Here is a 23,159-nt window from a genome sequence, read left to right as displayed (position 1 = left end):
TAGGCTACAAAACCCATAGATCTTTGGAGAAAAACAAACCACAGCAAAGTCTCCCCTGCCTAAACCAGATTCTAAAGTCTGACTAGCTTGCCCTGCAACCAAACAGGCACTTAGCTAAAGCACGAGAACTCTGCGCCATTGCTTTCATAGCTGTTAACTAAAAACCAGTCACCTGTGCTGCCAGTGCTCAAGCCTGACAGAACACAGAAGAGAGCCTGCCGCCTCTGCCTGTTTCTTGGAGCTTAATCCATCAACAACCACACTTCTCAGCTGCTCAGGGCTTTACGTTTAAATGGAAACAGAACTGGCAGTGCTAGAATTTGGATCACAGACATTTTGGGGTTTTTTTGAGCTTGCTTTCACAAGTAGGGCAGAATTGGCTCAAACTCAAGTGGTATCTCCCCTCTTAAGCTAACCATCTAGTTTGAATTAACCAAAGGGACGTGAATTCGATCGATTCCCTTTTTGCAGAGCAGAGAGGCCCAAACGAAATTACTTAGGAAGACAGCCTTGAAAAGCCTTTCAGGAACAGCGTGTGCCTGAAGCTCTCCATGCTTTGCCTTGGCTTACACCCTGTTAGTCTTCTGAAGCGGAGGAAAGCCTTCTGACCTTTTACATAAGGCCCAAACAAAAAAAACCAACTACCTGAGACACTTGGACTGAGTAAGCTTAAAATGCAAAGATCTCTCCATGAGAATGCTTTTTCTATTGTACTTACACAAGCTGGATAGGACTAAATATTTTAAAGCACTATCAGCAGGCATCCCCTGTAATCTGCCTACAGTTTTAAACATTCAAAGCCCTTACCTTTGCAGAGCGAATCAGAACAATGGTCTGAAAACCAAAGATACTGTATACCTCGTCAAGCCCTGTCAGGTGGCATCCCTAAGACCCCTAACGTTGTGCTGTTAAGGCTCTTCACAGACACGCTCCTGGAAATAGTTTAAGTATCTGTAGATAAACAGCAAGCTTTAGGTCCAACCACTTTAAAGGCTAGGGCTGAAGTTACAGTTACCGCAGTGTACATACTACTCTGTTTAAGTTTTAACACATGAAACAGGAAGAGGAAAAAAAACACTAGTACACATTTTAAAGAAAAGCCTGTTGTAAGAGTGTCACAGAACCACAGGGGAAAAAAAAAAAAAAAATGTAATGTTTAAGGAATGAAAACACTTTACAAGTCTTTTTATTTCTGAAAAGTCACATCCCAAAGTCTTTAATCACATTCAAACTTATCGAGATGGCAGATTACCAAACTGAAATATCCTACTAAGTAATACGAAACCATTATCATCTCTAAGAATCAAGCACCATTTGTTAGATTTAAAAGAATTTATGATGTCTCTAAGAACATTTCTTACGTATATCCACCATAAATGTTCTGCCATAAAACTTCAGTACTGCCCTGATACGGTTAACATGTAGTACAGGAAAAAAAACCACCGTTAGAAACGAATGATGAAATGATGCTCAATAGCATCTGAATGACCATGGCTTTGGTGTGGAAAAGAAGTTATATTAACAAGAAATTCCAAAGTATAATTTAGATACGGAGAATACTCATGCGCAAGACGGCTTTCAAGGGTCTGCACAGATTTTAACTCACAGATACGCTCCTGATCCAAAATGTTGCTAGTGGGCAGTTTCTGCAACAGCCGCAAAACCCATTTTCCAATGCAGTGGAGTAAAACAAGTTGAAGTCAAAATTAAGTCACGAAATTCACCAAATCCACGTGGTTTCTTTTCTTCAAATTAGCCATCGCTTTTATTATTTCTATCACTTTCAGCTTTCTCCACCACATTTCAAAGAAATCTGGCAAGTTGGTTATTACAAGATATGCTCCCACATTTCCTTCTCATTTTACCTAGAAGAATTCCAGGAAACCAAAGCTTTTGTAAGCACCGTATGTCACACATCAACCACGTACTCCTCTACGCCTAGCTCCATGGCTAAAACACAGATCTGAAGGTAGTTGTCCAAACAGCAACTACAGAAGAACAGCTCTGTGAGGCCCCCAACACAAGTCACAGCTACCGATGGTGGCCGAATCGCATTATGGCTTCCCACCCCACTTAATGCCCAGCGCCGCTTGCCCTCCCGGTCCCGCCGCATGCTGGCGGCATGGGCCCCAGCCTGACTCACGCTACGTGGGGATGACCCACAAAGAGCAGAGCGCGGCTCCCACAGGCCACGGCCGACGCAGGGTGGTCTGCGACGCCGCCAGCCGGGCGGTGCCCGAGGCCCCGCGCCCGCCGCCCCCACGCACCTTCTTTGGTCTGGGCGTTGGTGATCTGCAGGTCGCAGCTGGCCGCCTTCAGCTCCTCGCGGCCCATGATCTGGTGCTTGAGGTCACACAGGGAGATGTGGAGGCCGTTGAAGGTGACCATGTCATGGTTCAGCTTGGAGGCGAACTTGTAGTGGACGCACGACGTGGTTGGGGCCAGGAGGTGCCTGCTCCGTGATGGCGTCTACCGCGGCAGACAGCGTCGCGGCCGCTGTGCCAGGTGAGGGCCCGCGGCGGTTCCTCCTCCACCGAGGAGGCCAGGGCAAGCAGCGCGGGCTGAGCTCGAGCGGGCCGGCGGCGCTCAGAGGCTGCGGCGCTCCGCCATGGCCTTCCTGGGCGACAACCGCACGGGCCGCTGCGAGCGTGTCACTGTGCACAAGCAATGGCACACTGCACCCATCCCCCGCGCCTCACGTGACCCAGCGCATTATGACAAAAGGCCCGCGTCACGTGGGCGTGGCAGCCCCGCGCTCTTCATCCTAACACCAAGCGCCCCCGAGGGGAGGGGGGGGCCCGTCAGCCCCGGGCCTGTCACCACCCTGGGCCGCTGGTCTCCCTGCTGTCCCCTGGCCTGTCACCACCGGGTGTCCTGTCACCCCCCAGGCTGTCACCACCTGGTGTCCCCTCCTGTCAGCAGCCAGCCAGGGCAAGACAGCCTGGGGCAGATGCAGCGGGCTTGGCCGTGTGGCGCTCGGCTGCCCGCGGTGCAGGGCCGGCAAAGGGAGGGGACATCTCAGGGTGCTTGAGTGTATCTGGTGGCATTCATGGAAAGTTCAGTCAAAGAAGCCAATGACCATTTATGTTTATGGCCACAGACCAGTCCCCTGCCCCCATTTTTTAACTCCTCCCTCTCTGCCTTTAGCCCATCACTATTTTTTGCTTTCTCTTTCTCTGTCTCTCTCCCTGTCTGTAGTTTCTAATTCCTCCCTGTCTGTCCTATAGCCTGCTGCTATTTTTTCCTTTCTCTCCATCTCTTTCTCCTGCTCCCTCTCCTTCTCTTTTTTCTATCGCCGCGTCCTGCTTCCTGGCCTTATCTTAATGTTAGGGTTAGGGGCTAGGGTTAGGGTTAGGCTTAGGGTATCGTTAGGGGTAGGGTTAGGGTCGGGGTTAGGATTATGGTTCGGGTTTAGGGTTAGGGATAGGCTTAGGGTTTCGTTTTAGGGTTAGGCTTAGGGCTTAGGGCTTAGAAGTAAAACTGTCCCAAGCACTTACGCCTCCATCAAGGACCACATGCCCTGAGGCTTGTGATGACTGTTGGATGGGTTTCCCTCCCCCCGATGGAAACACCTCTCAGTTCTCTGTGCTCACACCAGGGAAGGAAAGGCAATACACCCCCATATCTAAAGGCATGGCACTCCAAGCAAAGGTAACGTTTCGTTTCTTTAGATGATCTGCCTGGCCAGTTACAACACCTGCTTATACTGACTTCATCCACCCTTACCCGCAAAAATTTGTGACAGGCTGAGTAAGCGTGGAGAGTCAGGTGAACTTTGACGCACACACTGCTACCATAGGACTGGATTTTTAACCTATTTACATTTATCCGTCGCTTTGAAGCTGCCCAAGGGTCAGCATGCCCTTGCTACTGGAGGTTCTTGCTCTGTGCAGGCACTAAGGAAGACATTTCTGGTGACAGATTATTTCTAACGGGTAAAGCACAGCAGAACACACTGTTTATGAGCTGCTGAGAATCGTCCCCCAGGCATAGCGGGAACAACGGCAAAGCTTGTATATTTAAGATGCATTTGAGTTACATTACCATTAAAATACACCACCACCAGACAGTGCTCTAGACGGAAGGCTGACATCAGTGTACAAGGACAGTCCCTTCTGGACATCTCGCTCCTGGGTAGAAATCCTAGAGACTTCCTTTAAGGACAGAAATCCAAAGAGCTACAATAAGCCTTTTAAATTCAGCACAGCAAACAAAAAGCAAACAAACAAAACATGACAGGAAACCCCTGAGGCACTGATGAGGAACACAAGGTCTCCCCTTGAGTCCACTACCCCTCACAAGACTGACTCAAAATTACTCAGTTGCTTACTCAAAAGCAATAACCAACAAGCCATGTACCCTTGGGGAAGCCCTTGTCCTTCTGTGCCGCTGGTGGCATCCCACCATTTCTTTGGGAGTCCACACAAATTCAGAAGTACACTTAGTCCTCCGGCAGTCATTACCTATGGACCCGAACTCCTCCCACACCCCAGAAGTGGCTGTCGGTCGTCTGGCAGTCATTCTCCACAAACTGCAAGCCCTCCATACCTAACCACCTCCCTAGTGACTCAGTGGAAATGAGCTGGACCACAACAGAAGTGACACTGCCCGGCCCGGTCACACAGATTAGACCACAAACGGTGGTCACAAGACAGAAAATGCAACACAAACCACAAGGACAGCAAAGAAACAAGCAGAAGACACATCACACAAAAACCAAAGACCCCTCTCCAAACCCTAAAAATGCAAGCAAGCTACAAAAGGACTTTCCAAAAAAAAGACCACCCAGAACACAACATAAGGCAAAACCAACCTAACCCCAGGAACCCAGCGCTTGCAAACCCAGATCCTGACCATAACAATAACATGCTTTAATCCTAAGTCGCGTAAACTCCCATAACCCTCAAACCCCATAACCCTAGCACGCTGGAACCCTAGCACGCCATAGCCCTAGCACATTGTAGCCCCAAGATATCAAAACATTGAACACAAACTCCCTGGAGGTCTCTCTCTTCAGGTGGCCCCAGATCTCAGACACCACAACTCTGAAGTGGGGGTGCCCACCGTGCCCAAGTGGAAGATCCACCAGGACAGCACCAGCATCCATCTTCACATCATCCGTCACGCCCTGAAAAAGTGCCCAGGTTGGACACTCCTGGGGAGAAAGGCGGAGGCACTCGGAGACTTTGAACCGGCCAGCCATGGCCACAGGGCTTCAGCTCATCATGTCTGTGTCAGAGCCACCAGGCAGGTGACCCCGTCCCCCCTGCGAAGACCCCTTGGGGTAGCCGTACCCAGCACCAGCTGGCTGGATACGGCCTTTGCTCTCTGGGGAGGTGCTCCCTGGGAGCAGGGTCTCTCACGGGGGAACTCACAGCTCACCTGGGATGCTCTGCGGCCACCGGACGCCTTTGCTGTCAGGTGGCTCTCAGCACCTCTCTGCCAACGGCTGTCACCTCCCTGCAGGACGCTCTCCAGCGCACGGTCCGTCTCCACTGGGTCTCCCTGGGGACAAAGATCGGAAGGGAGGGATGGGGTTTGCTCTGTCCCCGTTCCCAGGGTGCTTCAGGAGAGACCTGCCACCCCCAAATGAGCTGTCTGACGTGGACACCACAGACCAGCTGCAGACGTGGGTCAGCACGGTGGCGGGGAGTGGGCAAGATGTCCTGCGGAGCCCCCGGCGCTGGCAGAAAGCAGAGCTGGAGACAACGGGGAGAAGCCCCAGGCAGCCGGCAGCTGGCGGTGGGGCCTGGCAGGGAGCAGCGCCCGCAGAAATGCCCGGCTCCTGGAGCCTCGGCCCCAGGGCTGCAGCCTCGGCACCTCCTGGGGCTTCGCTGGGAAAAACCAGGCAGGGGTGACCCTGACAGCCCGCACACGTACCTGGCCCCGGGATCTGGCAGCCTGTCCCTGTGCCCATCGCTGCCACGGGATCCAGGAAGCAGCGCCCCAGCCCTGGCGTGGCCCTGAGCCGCCTCTCAGGCCAGGCAGCCGGAAGCCGCTCCCCATGGCATGCTGGGAGCTGTAGGCCCGGGGCACGGGCTGCCAGGCGGCCATGTTGGTTCCCGGGGCATGCCGGGTGCTGTAGGCCCGGGGCACGGGGCTGCTGGGCAGCCATGTTGGTCTTGGGAGGTGCGGGCTCTGCTCCAGCTGCGGCCCAGCTGAGGTGAGGACAGGCACGCAAGTGGAGCTACCGAAGAGGAAGGGAGGAAAGGACAGACGGACAGAGAAAGAAGTGCTTGAACTGTAACATTTGCCTGGCAGTGCAGAGAGCGGGAGCTGCGGTGAGTCCCAGCCCCTCGGGGCCGTGTCACCCCTCTTCTGCATCGCAGTCCCTCCCAGCCACCCCCTCCCATTTCCCTCTGTGTCATTTTTTTCACTTCCCCATACCTCTCTTCTTCTATTACTGTGTTCTGCTCCCCGTCCTCTCTTCTCCAAGACCCTCTTTCCCTGTCGCTCTACCCGCCCCTGTCTTTTTCTTGCTGCCCCTCCCTCCTGCTCCCGGTCCCTCTTTTTGCCTTCCTCTGTCTCTGCCCTGCAGCACACTGCTGTTGTTTCTTCTCTGTCTCTTTGTCCTGGTCTGCATCCCGCGCTGTTTTTCACAGTCTCTCTGGCCTGTTCCCTGTCGTGATTTGTCTCTCTCTGCCTGTATGTCCCGCTCCCTGCCCTTGTCTTCCCTTCTCCCTCCTTCTGCTTCTCTCTCTCTCTGCCTCCCCCCCCGCCCTGCTCACTGTCACTGCGGTTTTCCATTCTGTATCCCACTGGCCCTGTCCTTCTTCCTGTTCATCTCTCTTCTGTCTCTCTCTGCTGCTCCCTGACCCTTCCCCTCCCCGCTTCCTCCATCTCTCTGCAGGGCTCCTGAGACCTCTCTTTCTTTCCCCATCCCTCTGTGCTGCTCACTGTCCCTCTTCCTCTCTTTCTCTTCGTTGTTATTCTTGGCTGTCACTCTGTCCTTCTCCCTGCCCCTATTCCTTTTTACTCCCTCTCCTTTCTTCTGCCCACCGCAGGTTTTCTTGCGATCTCTATCCTGCCCCTAGCCCTTAGCTCTCTCTCTCTTCCTGCCTCCGTCTCCCTCTTTCTGCCTCTCTTCCTCTTTTCCTGCTGCTTCTTTCTCCATCTTTGTCCAGATCCCTGTCCTTTTCTTTCTCTTGCTGTCCTTCGGTCCTTATTCTCTTTTCTCTCTTTCTCTCTGTCCCATTCCCTGCCCCACCCTTTCTCACTAAACCCCCCTGTCCAGCTGGCTGTGCCTTCTTTCCTCTCTCTCTCGCTCTCTAGTTTTCCTTTCTTCGTCTCTCTGTCCCACTGCCCATCACAGCTGGTTTTGTCCTCCAGTGGTGTCCTGCCCCCTCTTCCTTTTTTCTCTCGCTGTCATTCTGGCCTCTTCTTTTAAATTCCTCCATCTCGGTCCTGCACCCGTCACTGGTTTTTTCCTCTCCTGTCCCTTTGTCTTGCTCCCTGTTCCCCGTTCTTGTCTCTCCTTCCCTTTGTTCTGCCGCCCATCTCTGTTCCCCTTCTTGCTCCATCTCTCTGCCCTGCTCCCTGGCCCTCTAAGTCTCTCTCTGTTTCTCTGTCCCGCTCCCTGTCTCTCCCCCACCCTATTTTTCTGTCCTACTCCCTTTCCAGGTTCCCCCCCTCTCTCACTTTGTCCTGCTCCCTGCCGCGGCTATTTGTCACTCCATCTCTGTCCTGCCGCCCAGTGCTGTTTTTTCCTTCCATCTCTCTGTCCTGCTGCCCAGCCCAGGCTCTTTTACCTCCTTCTGTGTCCTGCTCCCCGTCCCTTAGTTTTGCCTGTCTTTCCCTTTGTCCTGCCTCCCTGTGCCTTTCTTCTCTCTCTGTATCGCCCTGTCCTGCTCCCTGTCCTTGCCTTTCCCTGACAATCTGTGTCCTACTCCCTTTCCTTGTCTTTCCCTCTCTGCCCCCCATCCTTCTTCCCACCTTTCTTTTTCTTCTCTCTCCCCCTCTGTTCCTGCTGCTTCTTTTTCCACCTCTGTCCTGCTCCCTGCCCCTTTTTTCCTCTCGCTGTCCCTCTGCCCTGCTTCCTGTCCCCATCTTTTCTGTCTTTGTTTCTCTGTCCCGCTGCCTGTCCCATCGTTTCTTGTTGTACTCCCCTGCCCCGTCCAGCTGGCTCTCCCTTTTATTTGTTCTCTCTTCCTCTTTTCTGCTTCTCAGTCCTCTTTTCCTCTTCCCCTGTCTCTGTCCTCCAGTCCGTTGCTGGCTTTTTCCCCCCTTCTTGGTCTCCATCAGGATCTGACCCTCTCTTTATTTCTCAGTCCCTTTGTCCTGCTCCCTGTCCTTCCTTCTCTTTCTCCATCTGGATGTCCTGCTCCCTGTCCCTGTCTTTCCCTAGCCCCCCCTTCCTTCTTCCTCTCCTTCCCCACCCCCATCTCTGCCTCTCTGTCCTGCTCCTTGACCCTACTTTTTCTTCCTCCATCTCTCTGCAGGGCTCCTCATCCCTATTTCTCTTGATTTCTCCATCTCCCTAGCCTTTTCCCCGTACCTTTGTTTCTCTCTCAGCTCCTCTCTCTTTTCTCTCATCATATTTTTCTCTTTCTAGTCCACTGTCCTTCTCCCCGTCAACTTAAGCTGAACGACCAGGTGTCCCTGGGCTCTGGTATTTCCTTAGCATTGCCCTAGGGAAGATCTGTGGTTTTAGGGCTAGGGATCATTTAGGAGCTGGTCTCCTTACGTAGGCAGCGGAGCTAGGCATAGTTAAAGCAGAGGTTGTTCTCAGCTGGTGCTCTGTGCGTCCTGTTGAAAGAGCAGGCTGTGGGCCTTATTTTGAAGGAAGGTTTCTTGTTCTGCACTCATTGCTCCTCGGGACGCTGCACAGAAGTGGTGTTGGGGTCTGGAGAGACAGATGGGACCTGCTGCGATTCCTAGTAAACGTGAACTTGAACGAGACCAGACTGACTGCATATGGTTTTCTTCTCAGCTCCAATTCCAACCTACGTGCTCGGCGCTAATGAAAAAAGAGACCCTGAGCTGCAAATGAGCAGACAACGTCACTCACTTAGGTCACCGTGCAGTTGGTCTGTGATAAGGGATGTGTACTTCCATGACGGTGCTTTCGTGAACGTTCTCTGGTCTTGCCACTTCAAAGCCCTCCCTTTTTCCAGACATTTTAAGATGGCATTTCTTATTCTGGGGTTCAGGCTGGAGTTGGACTTAATGTTGAACAGCTGATATCATGGGCTCCGTAAAATGTGAGAGAGAACCCTGCTCTTTTGTTGTTGTTGTTGTTGTTTTCTAACACGCCCTAAACTTTGCTAAGCAAAGGGAGGAGTGGTTGCAAGAGTCTGTTCTTTGAGAGTGACGTATTCCTGTAGCGTGCCTGTCTTTGTACGGTGAAGGTTTCCTACCTGCAGTATGATTTTGCTGAGCTGTGAGGCTGTATTGGCGTAGCAAAGGTGAGAAGTGGCGTCTTTAAAGGTCATGAAACTGTAGCAAAACTAGCGGGAGAAGCTAGTTCCTTCCCTGACAAAACTAGTAGCAAGTAAAAGCATTTGCAATTGGCTTTTTTGTGCAACGTTCATACAGAGCTTTTGGTATTGATTGATTTTTGGGAAGCAAGACAGCAGTGAGGAAAGAAACCTGGGGCTTCTTCACCGTAGGCAGGGTTCAAGCCTTTGCGCTAGAACAGGTCTTCACTACAGTTTACAGAAAGAGAAGATGAGCTGACTGTAAGGAAATTTTCAGTAGAAGTAAGGCTAGATTTGCAGAATTTGGTCCTCCGTATCTGTTGCAAATAAGAGATGACTTGGCAGTGTTTACATCTGAAGTGCATGCCGGTGTGTTAATGCAGGCCGTCGAGGTCTATTCAGGGGTACTTCTGGACTGCAGGTTGCGTGCGTGGGTGGCACCATGTCCCAGGATGAGCCACTTTTAGCTCAGAGGATGTGACAGAATGGCAACCATCTTTGTGGTGGACCCCTGTCATGGTTTAACCCCAGTGGGCAACTAAGCATCACACAGCCGCTCACTCGCCCTCCCCCCAGCAATGGGATGGGGGAGAGAATCAGAAGAGCAAAAGCAAGAAAACTCACGGGTAGAGGTAAGAAGAGTTTAATACTTGAAATAAAACAATAATAGCAATAATAGTAATACTAGTAACAGTAATAATAGTAATACCAATACCACGATAATAATATCAATAATAACACCAATAATAATAATAATAGTAATAATAATAACAATAATAATAACAATAATAACAACAACAACAACAACAATAATAGTAATAATAATAACAATAATAATAATAATAATAATAACAATAATAATAATAATAATAATAATAATAATAATAATAATAATAATAATAATTTGTAATTAAAACAACGAGAGAGAGAAAGAGAGGGAGAGAGAATCAAGAATAAGAACCCCAATCCTAACACTAACACCAAACCCTCACCCTAACTCGAATCCCTAATGCTACCCATAAACCCTATGCATAACACTAAGACCTTATCCTTACCCTAACCCTAACACCGAAACCTAACCCTAAACCTGAACCCCAACCCTAATCCAAATGCTAACCCTAACCGTAAACCTAACCCTAACTCTAACCCTAACCCTATCCCTAACCCTAAACCCGAACCATCCTAAACCCAACCGTAAAACTAATGCTAACCCTAAGCCTAAGCCTAACCCTAAACATAACCCTAACCTTAACCCTAAACCTAACCCCTAACCATAACCCTAACCTTAACCCCTAACCCTAACATTAACCCCTAACCCTAACCCTAACCCCGAACTCTAGCCCTAATCCCCAACCCTAACCTTAACCCTGAACCCCAACCAAAGCCTAACCCCTAAACCTAACCCTAATGCTATCCGTAAACCCTACGCATAACACTACGACCTCACCCTAATACTAACTCTAACCCCAAGACCGAACCCTAACTCTAACCCTGAACCCCAATCCTAACCCTAAACCCTAACCCTAAACTTAACCCTAACACTAACCCTAAACCTAACCCTAATGCTATGCGTAAACCCTAAGCGTAACATTAAGACCTCACCCTAAACCTAACACTGAACCCTAACTCTAACCCTTAACTCCAGTCCTAAGCCTAACTCTAACCTTAACCCTAACCCTAACACTTAACCCTAAATCGAACACTTAACCCTAACCCTAACCCTAACCTAACCTTAAGCAAACCTGAATCATAAAGCTCTAACCCTAATGCTAACCCTAACCCCGAACCCTAACCCTAATCCCAAGCCCTAACCCTAACCCTGAACCCCAACCCTAACCTTAACCTAATGACCCTAACCCTAACTCTAACCCTAACCCTAATGCTACCTGTAAACCCTAACTGTAACACTAAGACCTCACCCTTATACTAACGCTAACCCCAATACCGAACCCTATCTCTAACCCTGAACCCAGTCCTAAACCCTAACCCTAACCTTAACGCAAACACTAACCCTAAACCTAACCCTAACGCTACCTGTAAACCCTAAGCGTAACATTAAGACCTCACCCTAACCCTAACACTGAATCCTAACTCTAACCCTTAACTCTAATCCTAACCCTAACTCTAACCTTAACCCTAACCCTACCCCTAAACTTAACACTTAACCCTAACCTAAGCCTAAGACTTAACCTTAAACCGAAGACTTAACCCTAACCGTAACCTAACCTTAAGCCTAACCTGAATCATAAAGCTAACCCTAGCCCTAACCCTAACCCTAAGGCGAAACCTCACCCTAAAACAAAATCCTAACGCTAACCCTAACCCCAAACCGTAACCCTAACCCTAACATCAAACCGTAACACTAACACTTTGGCATAACCCTAACGTTAAACCTAAACGGAACCATAAAACTAACCCTCACATAACAGCGAACCCCTAATTCTAACCGTAACCCTAATGCTAACTCAACCTCAAACCGTAATCTTAAGACATCACCATAACCCTACCCCTACACCTACCCCTACCCCTAATCCTAACCCTAAAACTAAACCCTAACCCTAACCCCTAACCCAAACCCTAACCCTAACGCTAAACCTATCCCTAACTGTAACCCTACGCCCTAACCCTAACGCTAACCCTAACCCTAAAACGAACCCATAACCCTACCCCTAACACTAAACCTGAAACATAATCCTAATCCCAACGATAACCCTAGGCCTAACCCTAACCCAAACCATAACCCTAACCTTAACCCCAACCATAACCCTAACCTTAACCCCTAATCCTAATTTTAACCCTGATGCTAATCCTAACCCCGACCCCTAACCGTAATCCTGAAACCTAACCCTAACCCTGAACCCCAACCTGAACCCTAATGACCCTAACCCTAACCCTAACGCTACCCCAAACCTAATACTGTAACCAAAACACCTCACCCTAAACCTAATGCAAAACCTAATCCTAAAATTAAACCACAACTCTAAACCTAAACCCTAACCCTAAAAATTAATGCTACCCCTAACCCAAACTGAAATCCTAACCCATAAGCGTAAACCCAATGTAACCCCTAACCATAACACTAAGCCCTAACCCTAATGCTACCACAAACCTAATACCATAACCGTAAGACCTCACCCTAACCCTAACGCAAAACCTAACCCTAAAACTAAACTGCAACCCTAACCCTAAACCTAATCCTAATACTTAATGCTAACCCTAACCCAAATTGAAATCCTGACCCATAAGCATAAACCCAACCGTAACCCCTAATCATAACACTAATCCCTAACCCTAACCCTAACCCTAACCCTAAACTTAACCCTAACCCCAAACCCTAACCCGTAACCCAAACTCTAACCCTAACCCTGAACCCCAGCCCTAACATTAACCTTAACCCTAACCCTAACCCTAATGATAAGCCCTAAACCTAATGCTAACCCTAACCCCAAACCCTAAGCCATATCCCGAACTCTAACCCTAACCTTGAACCCCAGCCCTAACTCTAACCTTAAACCTAACACTAACCTTTACCCTAACCATAACCCTAACCCTAACCCAAACCGTAACCCTAAACCCTAACCCAAACCCTAACCCTAACCCTGGCCCTAAACCTAACAATAACCCTAAGCCCTAACCCTAACCCTAACCGTAACCCTAAACCTAAAATGAAACCCTAACCCAATCCCTAACCCTAAACCCAAACTATAATCCTAACCCCAACCCTATCCCTAACCCTAACGATAACCCTAACCCTAACACTAACCCTAACCCTAAGCCCTAACCCTAACCCTAACCATAACCCCAACCCCTAACCATAACCCTGATGACAAGCCCTAACCCTAATTCTAACCCTAACCCCTAACACTAACCCATATCCCAAACTCTAACCCTAACCCTGAACCCCAGCCCTAACTCTAACCTTAACCCTAACCGTAACCCTAATCCTAACGCTAACCCTAACCGTAACCCTAAGCCCTAACCCTAACCCTAAACGTAACCCTAAAATGAAACCCTAACCCGACCCCTAACCCTGAACCCAAACCATAATCCTAACCCCTACCCTATCCCTAACCCTAACGATAACCCTAAGCCTAACCCTAACCCCAACCCTAACCCCAACCCCTAACCATAACCCTAATGACAAGCCCTAACCCTAATTCTAACCCTAACCCCTAACCCTAACCCATATCCCAAACTCTAACCCTAACCCTGAACCCCAGCCCTAACTCTAACCTTAGCCCTAACCCTAACCCTAAGCCCTAACCCTAACCCTAAACGTAACCCTAAAATGAAACCCTAACCCGACCCCTAACCCTGAACCCAAACCATAATCCTAACCCCAACCCTATCCCTAACCCTAACGATAACCCTAAGCCTAACCCTAACCCTAACCTTAAACCTAACCCCTGCCCCTAACCATAAACCTAATGATAAGCCCTAACCCTAATGTTAATCCTAACCCTAAACCTAACCCTCACCGTAACACTAAGCCCTAACCCTAACCCTAACCCTAAACTTAATCACAAACACCTATAACTGATGTAAATGAGCAATATCAGGGCAGCAAGTCAGGTTCTTTAAATCCTTGCTTTCTCTCTTCCCTTCTCTCTTCTTGCTTTCTCTCTTCCGTTCGAGGAGATTTCCGTTCGAGGAAGCTTTAGCTAGTTTTATTATATTGTCTGTCTTAGGAGGAACAGCCACTTCTACTTTCCGCTTTGTCTTGTCAATTTTTGCTTTTGGCTTATCCTTCTCTTTTTTCTCCTTTTCAGACATCGGTTTGAAAACAATAGAATCTGCTTCCATAGGCTCATCTCTCACAGGGGTGGCATCATCTCTGCTTGGGACCATGAACAGGGAGTCCATTTTAACGTCTTCTGCTGGAACTGGCTCTCTTGGTTTTCTCGCACCTGCTAACAACTCAGCATTGGGAAATCCTTCATCCTCATCCCTTTTTCTTCTCTTTTTATGCTTATTTCCTTGGCCATCTCCCAGTGGATTTTTCACCTCCTTCTCTTTTGATTTTGTAGGATCCTTGATGCCATGGCTCTCTCTTTCAGAAGGTTTTTCAGGGTAATTTCCAGCTATATTGTGATTTTGGGGGCTCTGCCAAGCAGGATAATCCTCCCTACGTCCCCGAGCATATGGTGAATTCTCTTGTCTGGTCCCAGGTGGACCAAACCTACCTGGAGAAAAGTTCTCTCTGTTTACTGGAGGGTGAGGTTGAGCGCCAACAGCATAGCCCTTGTAAAACTTTCCATGCCATTCTCTGTAGTTCCTTTCCCATTCCCTGTACCTTGCCTTTTCAAATGGATCTCTAAAGTCAAGAGATCTGCCATAGTAAGCTTTCAGATCATATGGTGGAACTTCTCTGTATCTGTTAAAATACTCCCTTCCTCCTTCCCCTTGAGGTATAGTCTGTTTAGTGGGAGACTGGCCTCTAAATGCTGGAGACCTTGACCGTGAATGGCATCTTCTGTATGGGGGTGACCTTGACCTAGAACGATAGTTACGCCTCTTCCCTTTGCCTCCTCTTGGATACGGCAGCAATCGCGAGTAGGAACGAGAATGGGAAGGACTAAATGAGCGAGAGTAGGAGCGAGTGCGGGAAGAACCTGATCTTGATGTGGAGCAGGTAGACGAACTTGTAGAGTAAGGTGAAGCACTATAAGGAGACTTGGACCTGGAAAAAACCACAACACACAAAAAAAGAAATGAAGTTAATTCAAAACAGTCATTCTCCCCAATGTTTTTCCTCCCAAATTTGGTTTGGGTTTTTTCTCCTCTCCATACGCTTATGTCAAAGCTTCCTTCAGCTGCTGACATAATGCTACTGCAAATTGAGGAATTTGATAAAATTTTTCAATTCCATTTGTCTTGTTTTAGTTATGCATGTTTACTACCTGCAACGAAAAATTCTATTGGAAAAAACACTGTCATTTTTCCTTATGTCAGATGCACTTTGGTGTAACTGCAGTCCAATATGCTGTTGAAATACAAACATGAAAACCAAGGCAACTTCATTGAGCCAAATACTTCCTCCTCTTTAAGTCTCCGTTGTTCTCTGTAAAACTCCTCCCTAGATAAGGGAGGCCAATGGCATCCTGCCAACATAAGCATTTTTCTCCCTGCTTTCTGTTCATTAGAGACTACGCTCATTTCCTGATCCTCATACTTGCCTTCCACATCCTCACCCCCAACAGTTCATTCAGTCTTCTCTCCTTATACTCGCCTTTGCACCTGTGGATGGAGGCTGCCCACACTTGAAAGAGACTCCCATCTCCCGTGGGCCAAGTGCCCACTGCTCCTCTGCCACTCCTTGGTACACTTAACACATCACACTTCTGATCTTCCAAGTACTGCACAGATATTAACTAACCTTCTCTGGAACTTCTTTTAACTTCTTCCACATACGCTTCCTATGTTGTTGCCTCATCATGAGGTATTTGGCCTGGTCCTGTCCCTGAATTGTTGTTTTCTTGCTGACTGAATTGGAGATATCAGACAACCTGTGGGATGGATCCTGGTTTTTCTTTTGATTTACCTTTAAGATTTTATAAACACAATGCACTCTTACAATCTATCTATAACAAACATATAGCAAAAGGAAGGACTAGCTTGACGCTGCAGTAATAGGTAAAACAGACTCCTCTCTCTCCAACTGAGAGAAAGCGTCTTGGCTATGTGAGATGACGAAATTGAAGAAATTCAAAATTGTCATACAAGAACAGTGTTGACTTTTCCAACCAGTTGCTCGTTCAGTATCAACTAAGTTGTTAAAAAAAGAATGTTGGAGGCTGATTCCTATTGGGAAATCAATTTCTTCAGCCCTATTCAGCCAGTAATGGAAAAGGTGGCTTTCCATCTGATCCTTTAATTATCTTTAATTTTTATAGGTAATTATGGTTTCCTCAAAAAGCGTTCATTTTTCAGAGTCCTGTTTTCAGTCATGTACCGGAGTTTTATTTTAAATAACCTTAGTGGAAGCACAGATGCCCTTTGTAAAAGCCAATTCAAATGAAGCCATTTAAAAATTAATTACCACTTGGATTCTCCACAACTATCTGTGCATACTTGCTTCATTATAAATCAGCTGTTGTATAAGTTATGCGTTATACAGCCTCTTTTAACAGGTGACAGGTAGTCATCTATTGAATTTCTGTAGAATACTTACACTTCCCAGCCTGGTCTGCCACCTGCTGAGCGAACTGGACTGGCTCTCATTGGATGACCTTTTGGAGCGGGGAGAGGAAAAAGAAAGAAATCCCATTCAGTTCCTCTGAAGGTAATTTTTTTAAAGAAATTCTGAAGTTACAGTTACTTACCAGTTGTGGGTATTGCTTGTCCTTGGGGGCCCAGAAGACTTGGTAATGCTGGTTGTCTTTGTACGGGAACCTGATAGACATCTCAAAAAACCATTAGTAGGCTTGAGTTCTGAAGGTTTTAACCAACTCTCCCGTGGAGAAGAATGTGGATTAAATGCCGAACTATCCATTTGTTGCAGACCACAGTAAGTCACCAGAGTTGGCTATATCATTTTCTATGAGAGAAATGAATCCCACCTCTCCTTTGCCAGAGGGTAAATGTAAATTGCAGGCTCAGGGTAAAGTTCGTCTCCGAGTAACTACATTTTATAAATGGAAGAAGTCTATGTTACAGCTCCTACAAAACGAGATCCATGACAGAAACACAGAAGTGCTACCAAGTGCATTTTAAAACAGCCGCTCGTGTCAGCACACAGCAGTATTTTCTTAGTTTATAGCAACAGGAAAACTTCAGTCTGTTTCAGACATGGGATTTGATAAAAGTCCGAGGGGGCGGAAATCTCAGTCCAACAGCTACTTGTTAAATTTTGCAAGAAGCCTTTGAAACATAAACCAAAAGCAAAACGAGCTTTCAGAGAGAACGACTCCACTGCAAACACTACTGAAATGTTTTGCAGAAATACAGATTCTTAGCATACCACACGTTTAACCAACTTCCAGGGGCATGAACAGTAGGACCACCCTATTTTAATATTCAAAAGTATCACAGATTCTATGGTTAAGCACAATGACAGTGCTTCCTGCCCCGTAATTACAGATGCTGGCCAACTTGGTTGCATAGCCATTCAGACATGCACGCACGGTTTCTCTCACTCACTTTTTGGCCAGTCCAATTAATTCCATACTTACGCATTAATAGTTGGTATTGCGTATTTTCCAGTGTTTGTCAGCATAGCACCCTTTGTATTGGGGTCTTTCACCTCCATCATGAAACTCCTTGGAATTCCTGTGCTCTTTAATTCTGGGAACAGGCTCAACATTTTTGTCCTGTTAAGAAAAGAAATGCAGACATATCTCCTTTTAAGACCCACACTTAAAATGACATTTCAATGATTATTTTAAGCAGCAAAAGCCTTTAATCCTCTCCTTTTACCTAGCATAAGGGTTGCTCGACTAAAATACTTATTTTCCTAAATGAATATAGCCAGGATGTTCCAAAGGCTTGAGCAGTGTTTTGAACTCATTCCATTCTTTGGCTTAAGTTCAGGTTCTTTAAGGGTGAAATATCCCTTAGCTCACCATCCACTCAGAAAAGAGATACAAACCCGCTCCTCCTCCAAAGCGCAATTCAGAGCACAAATATTCAATAGATGGGGTCAACAGAAACATCTTGGTTTTACATGAAATACTAAAAACTGTGAACTGTCATTAAACAGAGTTAAAACCAGAAACATTTCCAGTAATATTGAAATATATAAAAATATGCACGAAAGTTCACAGAGCAAGATCTGTGGACATACTTAATGTCTATGGCCTAGAAAAAAGAAAAGTTTACATTTGTAATGCCAGGTTTCCCTTGGATTTTGAAGGGCTTTGCAACATTGCCCTATGAACCTCTGTCTTTCACCCCAAGAGAAACAATTCGTAATATGAGTATTCATGGATTTGTTACGTAACTGCCAAGGTAAAAAAATGAAAAGCTAAGGAACGCCAGAAGTCCCCCACAGTCTTACCCCATTTGTTGGGCAGTTCTTTATGTAGTCGCCAGGTTTTCCGCAACGAAAGCAAGCGTATGATGGTGGAGGTGGACCCCAGGGTTTCTTCATGTAACTAAAAGGGTTTGGGGCAAAGAAGAAAAAGGTATGCACGTGTCTCTCTCGTTAAAACAAACTTCTCTACAATCTTTCCATAATCTTCAAAGAACAGATTTGACATTATCAACACTTACTTGATTGGATCATATTCCTGGCAAGACTGTAGCATCATAGCTTTTATTTTATCTTCTTCGGAAGCATTGGCTTCAGCCAGATTGGCAGTCTGTTTAACAGGTAATTATTTGACACATACATTAGAAACACATTTAAGCCCACACTGCCAAAGAGAACACCACTCACCCAACCCTGTAAAGAGCAGCACAACGCCAGCTGAGGTTGCATGAAAACAGCTGCTTATATGAAACAGAGTTGTCCAAAAGATATTCTGGGGAGTTCTTACATCATTACAGGCTGTTTATGTGCCTGTTAACCTACTTGAAAAGAGCATTCCTGGGCACTCAAAACCTTAGGCTCTTCATGTTCCCTCCCACTAACTTCTTCATGGGAAGCAATTTAACTACAATAAGCAAAACCTGCAGTTTTTTTATAGTTGACCGTGTCCTTTTAACATACAAATTGTAATATAAACGTTATGCAGAACTGGATCTTCAAATTATTGAAGCCAGCTGATTTTTTTAAAGTAGTATTTGTTCAACTGTTTTTATTACACACTAGTACAGATACAAGCAGGGTCTAAGGGAGTGACTGTAAATGATTTGGACCCTCAAGCACCTATCATTCAGATCAACCACTCATGGTTTTGGTTTTAGATGCATTCATTCACAAAAGCAACCAACTTGTTTCAGCATTTTGTTAAAGGGCTGTTTCATATACACAGCTTTTTCTCAACTGTAACATAATCCAGATCGACATCTATGAAATCATTTCCATTAACATTTACAGAAGACTTTACAGATACTTGACTAATTTGTTTGAACCCAAGCAGTTTACAAAACACATCCAAAACCCACAAGACATTACTAGGAATAGACCAAAATTCAATATGGCATTTAATGCATAATAAAACAGAAAACTTTTTACAACACATTGCCTCCATGCTAAGCCAGTCTGCACTGAGGAGGTTAGAGTAAGGAACCGTTTGGAGCTGCTTTATCTTATGTTCCTCTGTTTTTCTGAAATACTTACATTTTCTCAAAAGCTTAAATGTGTACACCACTTGGACAGTTTTTCACATTTTAGAGTAAAACTTCACCTGAGTTTACAGAACCAAGGACATGTTTAGGGACAGCGCTAACAGAGACCAATTTCTCCTGGTGGCTACCTTCCAAACTATTTTTTTTTTTCTTACCAAATGTCCACAATTTAATTTCTGCAGTGAGAGAGGGAAGAAGTTACCAGTGGGAAGAGATTTTTCTTTCTGGGAAAGGAACTCCAGCCTTTATTTTCAGAAGAAAGAACTAGCTCCTCTGCATTAGGCCCTGCCTTCTCTAATCTTTGTAACTTCAAAGACTAGTAATTTAATTGGCTAGCACTACGCCTTTTCACAAAGTGCAATCCCAGCCAAAGTTACATGTTGTTGAGCAAAAAATGCAGGCAGTTCCATAGCAAAACATGGCATTACAACAGTTTCAGAAGGTCACGTTTGCTAATATGCCACACATATGCATCAGTATTTTCCTGTAAACAATTAGGTGCATTTACACAATTTACACAGTCTGCGATCAAACAAATTAGATTGTGTTGTCCACTGTATATATACTACAGTGTATGAAATTGTGCAGCATTCAAAGCATGGATCTATAACTGTAGTGCCTAGAAATTCAAAAATAGCCATGCAGTTGTCCGTGTTCCAGAAACGCTTCTATTTTGGCTCTTGCAAACCCCCCTGAAATGTCCGTCACTTACAGCCAATTAAATTCTTCTGTGAAAATTGTGTTAGTTTCCAATGCAAAATGAACGAAAAGTATGAAAAACGGTAAACAGCTTCTGAAGTGCTTCTTCTTTGTGTCTTGAAGATGAGTAATACTGCAACACTACGTTGCGGCTGATAAGGTCCTCCCCCTTCTATCTTCCCAAACTGGCAACTACTCTTTACCAGGATAGTATCAAAATATACACACATTTTAAAGTTAAAAGAAATACTTTAAATTATTAAAAATTAAATTAAAGGTTTGGTCACATTACAACAGTTATCCAGCTAGAGATCACAGTATAAGATTTAAAAATACAAAGCAAACACTTTTTTTTTAAGAATATATATGTACCTTAGTCAGCTGGGCCAGAGGAATAGATGCAGAAGAGTCATCAATCTGTTCACAAAAAATTAAACTCATATTCAAGTTCTACAATCAAAAACAGAGCAATAGTTAACCTCTACTGTAGTCTGACAGTCTGCACTATATCCTCCGAGTGTCACTGAAAGCGCCATTTCCAACCTAGTGTAGTTGGTATTTGTTCAAAACAAAGTCCAAACCTGTGACAGCTTAAGAGTGCCTATGTGGTTAAGGAGAAGAAGCTAAACTAACCAAACCCGCTGGAGATCAACTTCTTGCTCCAGAATATCTCAGAGAGGGACCCTTGTCAAATGCTCACAGCTGCTTAAAAGTCGAAGGGGTAAGGAAGCTATCAATTTTCAGCTAAAAAGGTTTTTAAAAAAATATTTATTTGAGAAGGAAGCATCACTACAGGAAACTTCTTTTCAGTGTGGTTTGTAAACTAATCAGCCAAGTATTTCCTTGTGTTACTTATTTCTGTTTTAGCAGCAGAACGACAGTGTCTTCAAACCTGAAGAAAAACGCTGCCCCTTTTCCAAATGTAAATTCAAAGTGGCAGTATCCTAAGGAAAAGCTTAGCCTTTGGGAAATTAAAGCAGCATCCAGCCCTGAAGTCACCCAGATCCAAAAATGTACTGCAGGCGGAGGTTAAGAAAAATGACAGGGATTTTACCCTTTACAAATGCACCAGGCTCTAACCTTGTGCCAAAATTTGTACACTGGGTTTTACGTATTTTCATTTGCAGACAAACTATTAAACTAAACTGCTTCATCTGATAAAGCGGAAAGGTCAAATGTAGAACTTTAGAATACCACTTTGTGTAGCAACGATATTTAAATTGACAGCAATCTATTAAAGACAGTTATGCACTCAGAGGGGCCCAAACAATATCACTTCAATTATACAGTTTCAGGAACAAATACCCAAGTCTTTAAGGACATGAAAAGGAAGCATTTAGCTGCACAGAACTGTCCTCAAAACGTGTGGGACATGTTGGTTTTGGTATTTGTTTGAACCCCCAAGGCAAAAGTAAGAAACAGTACCAAGTTTAACAATAATGGTTTCTCAGTGGTTTTTGATAACATTTTCAAAAACCACGTTCAGTTGTGCAGACCTTGAACCTACGTGATCTAAAAACGATTGTACATTATCTGTACAACACAAAGTCATTCAGGAAATAGTCTAGCATATCCAGTATGAAATACAATGCATTACTAGGCACAAACACCAATATTCATATTAGATAGAACTGTGCCAATGATGGCATTACGCCGTTTCTACTATGCTGAATCAAATACATTGTATTTACAACATACACTATGTTTTACTGGAAAATCTATTCAGTTAATGTTTGGAAAATTAATCCAAGGCTACCTTAAGTGCAGCGTGCAGCAAAAAGTGTGAGATTGTGTTTTTACATACTGCTTTTGATGTTCCACTTACTGGCTCAGTTTGACTTCTAGAAGAAGAAATAAAGGTGATCAGAACTTCAAATACAGCACTTGTACCAAAAACAGAAAGCACTGAAAACAGATTATAAAACCTGAACATCAAAACTTTATGTTCTGATAGTCTAGTGAATGTGGAAATTTATTCATATACATAAACCGTTCTCTCTCGGTACATTCAGTGCAACTAAAAAAAACCCCCAGAATCCCATTTCTACTTTGTCACAAATTACTCTAAGGCTTACAGATATAGAACACAACCGTGCAAGGGGAAGTCCTCAGATAGTTTGTCTCTGCTACGTAAGTATCAAAACCAGGAAGTCTGTACTACAGTTTTGTGTTCATAAATAATCAACCATCAAAATACGAAGGTAACTTTAGCCAATCTGTGTATCGCTAGTATTACAAATAGGTACCAGATAGAGTCCTTTAGTTTCTAAGAAAGAACAGCGATAGTCTAGACACTTCCAAGTGCACGTTTACTTAAGTGAAAAAAATCAGTCATCTGACAAATAACAACGTCAGCAGCATTGTCTTTAGAACAGTGTTTCTCTGTGGAAGCCCAAGCACTGTGTTCGGATATCTTAGCCATGAAAGTGCCAAAACACTAAATGTGTTACATATGCTATATGGACTAAAAATAGTAGTAGAAATGTCACCTGAAAGCAGGTCCTAGGCCTTTGTGCGATCTAGGAGACCTGTGACAAAAAAAAAAAGGTCTTGGTTGCCAGAATTTGCTTCAAGATAATCTTGAAAATGCTACGATACTTTAGGAAATATTTATTAAATTTGAAAACTTGCTGAGATTCCACATACTCATTGATCTGTATCTGCACGCTACTCGTCATGAATCAGCCATGCAACCATTGATATCGTTAACAAACAATTCACACATCATCCAAAGTGTCCCATGAGCGGAGGCAATTCAAAGGCTGCTGTGCAATTGGTGTACACATAGAAAGGCGCATGCTCCCTGCCACTGCT

At 45.4% G+C, this 23,159-nt stretch overlaps 1 protein-coding gene across 1 annotated transcript; it reads right to left on the bottom strand.

Annotated features, from left to right (window-relative positions):
* Positions 1 to 918: 918 nt before the first annotated feature.
* Positions 919 to 17,493, bottom strand: LOC142092531 (E3 ubiquitin-protein ligase RBBP6-like). The gene is made up of 4 exons (XM_075172670.1): positions 16,739 to 17,493; positions 16,588 to 16,645; positions 14,124 to 15,096; positions 919 to 951 (listed from the first exon to the last, which is right to left on the bottom strand). The coding sequence occupies exons 2-4, from the start codon at positions 16,635 to 16,637 to the stop codon at positions 919 to 921; spliced, it is 1,056 nt and encodes a 351-aa protein (XP_075028771.1). The 5' UTR covers positions 16,638 to 16,645; positions 16,739 to 17,493.
* Positions 17,494 to 23,159: the final 5,666 nt, after the last annotated feature.

Source organism: Calonectris borealis, chromosome 24, assembly GCF_964195595.1.
Source record: "Calonectris borealis chromosome 24, bCalBor7.hap1.2, whole genome shotgun sequence".
NCBI classification, from domain to species: Eukaryota; Metazoa; Chordata; class Aves; order Procellariiformes; family Procellariidae; genus Calonectris; species Calonectris borealis.
This window is presented reverse-complemented; position numbering and strand designations above follow the sequence as displayed.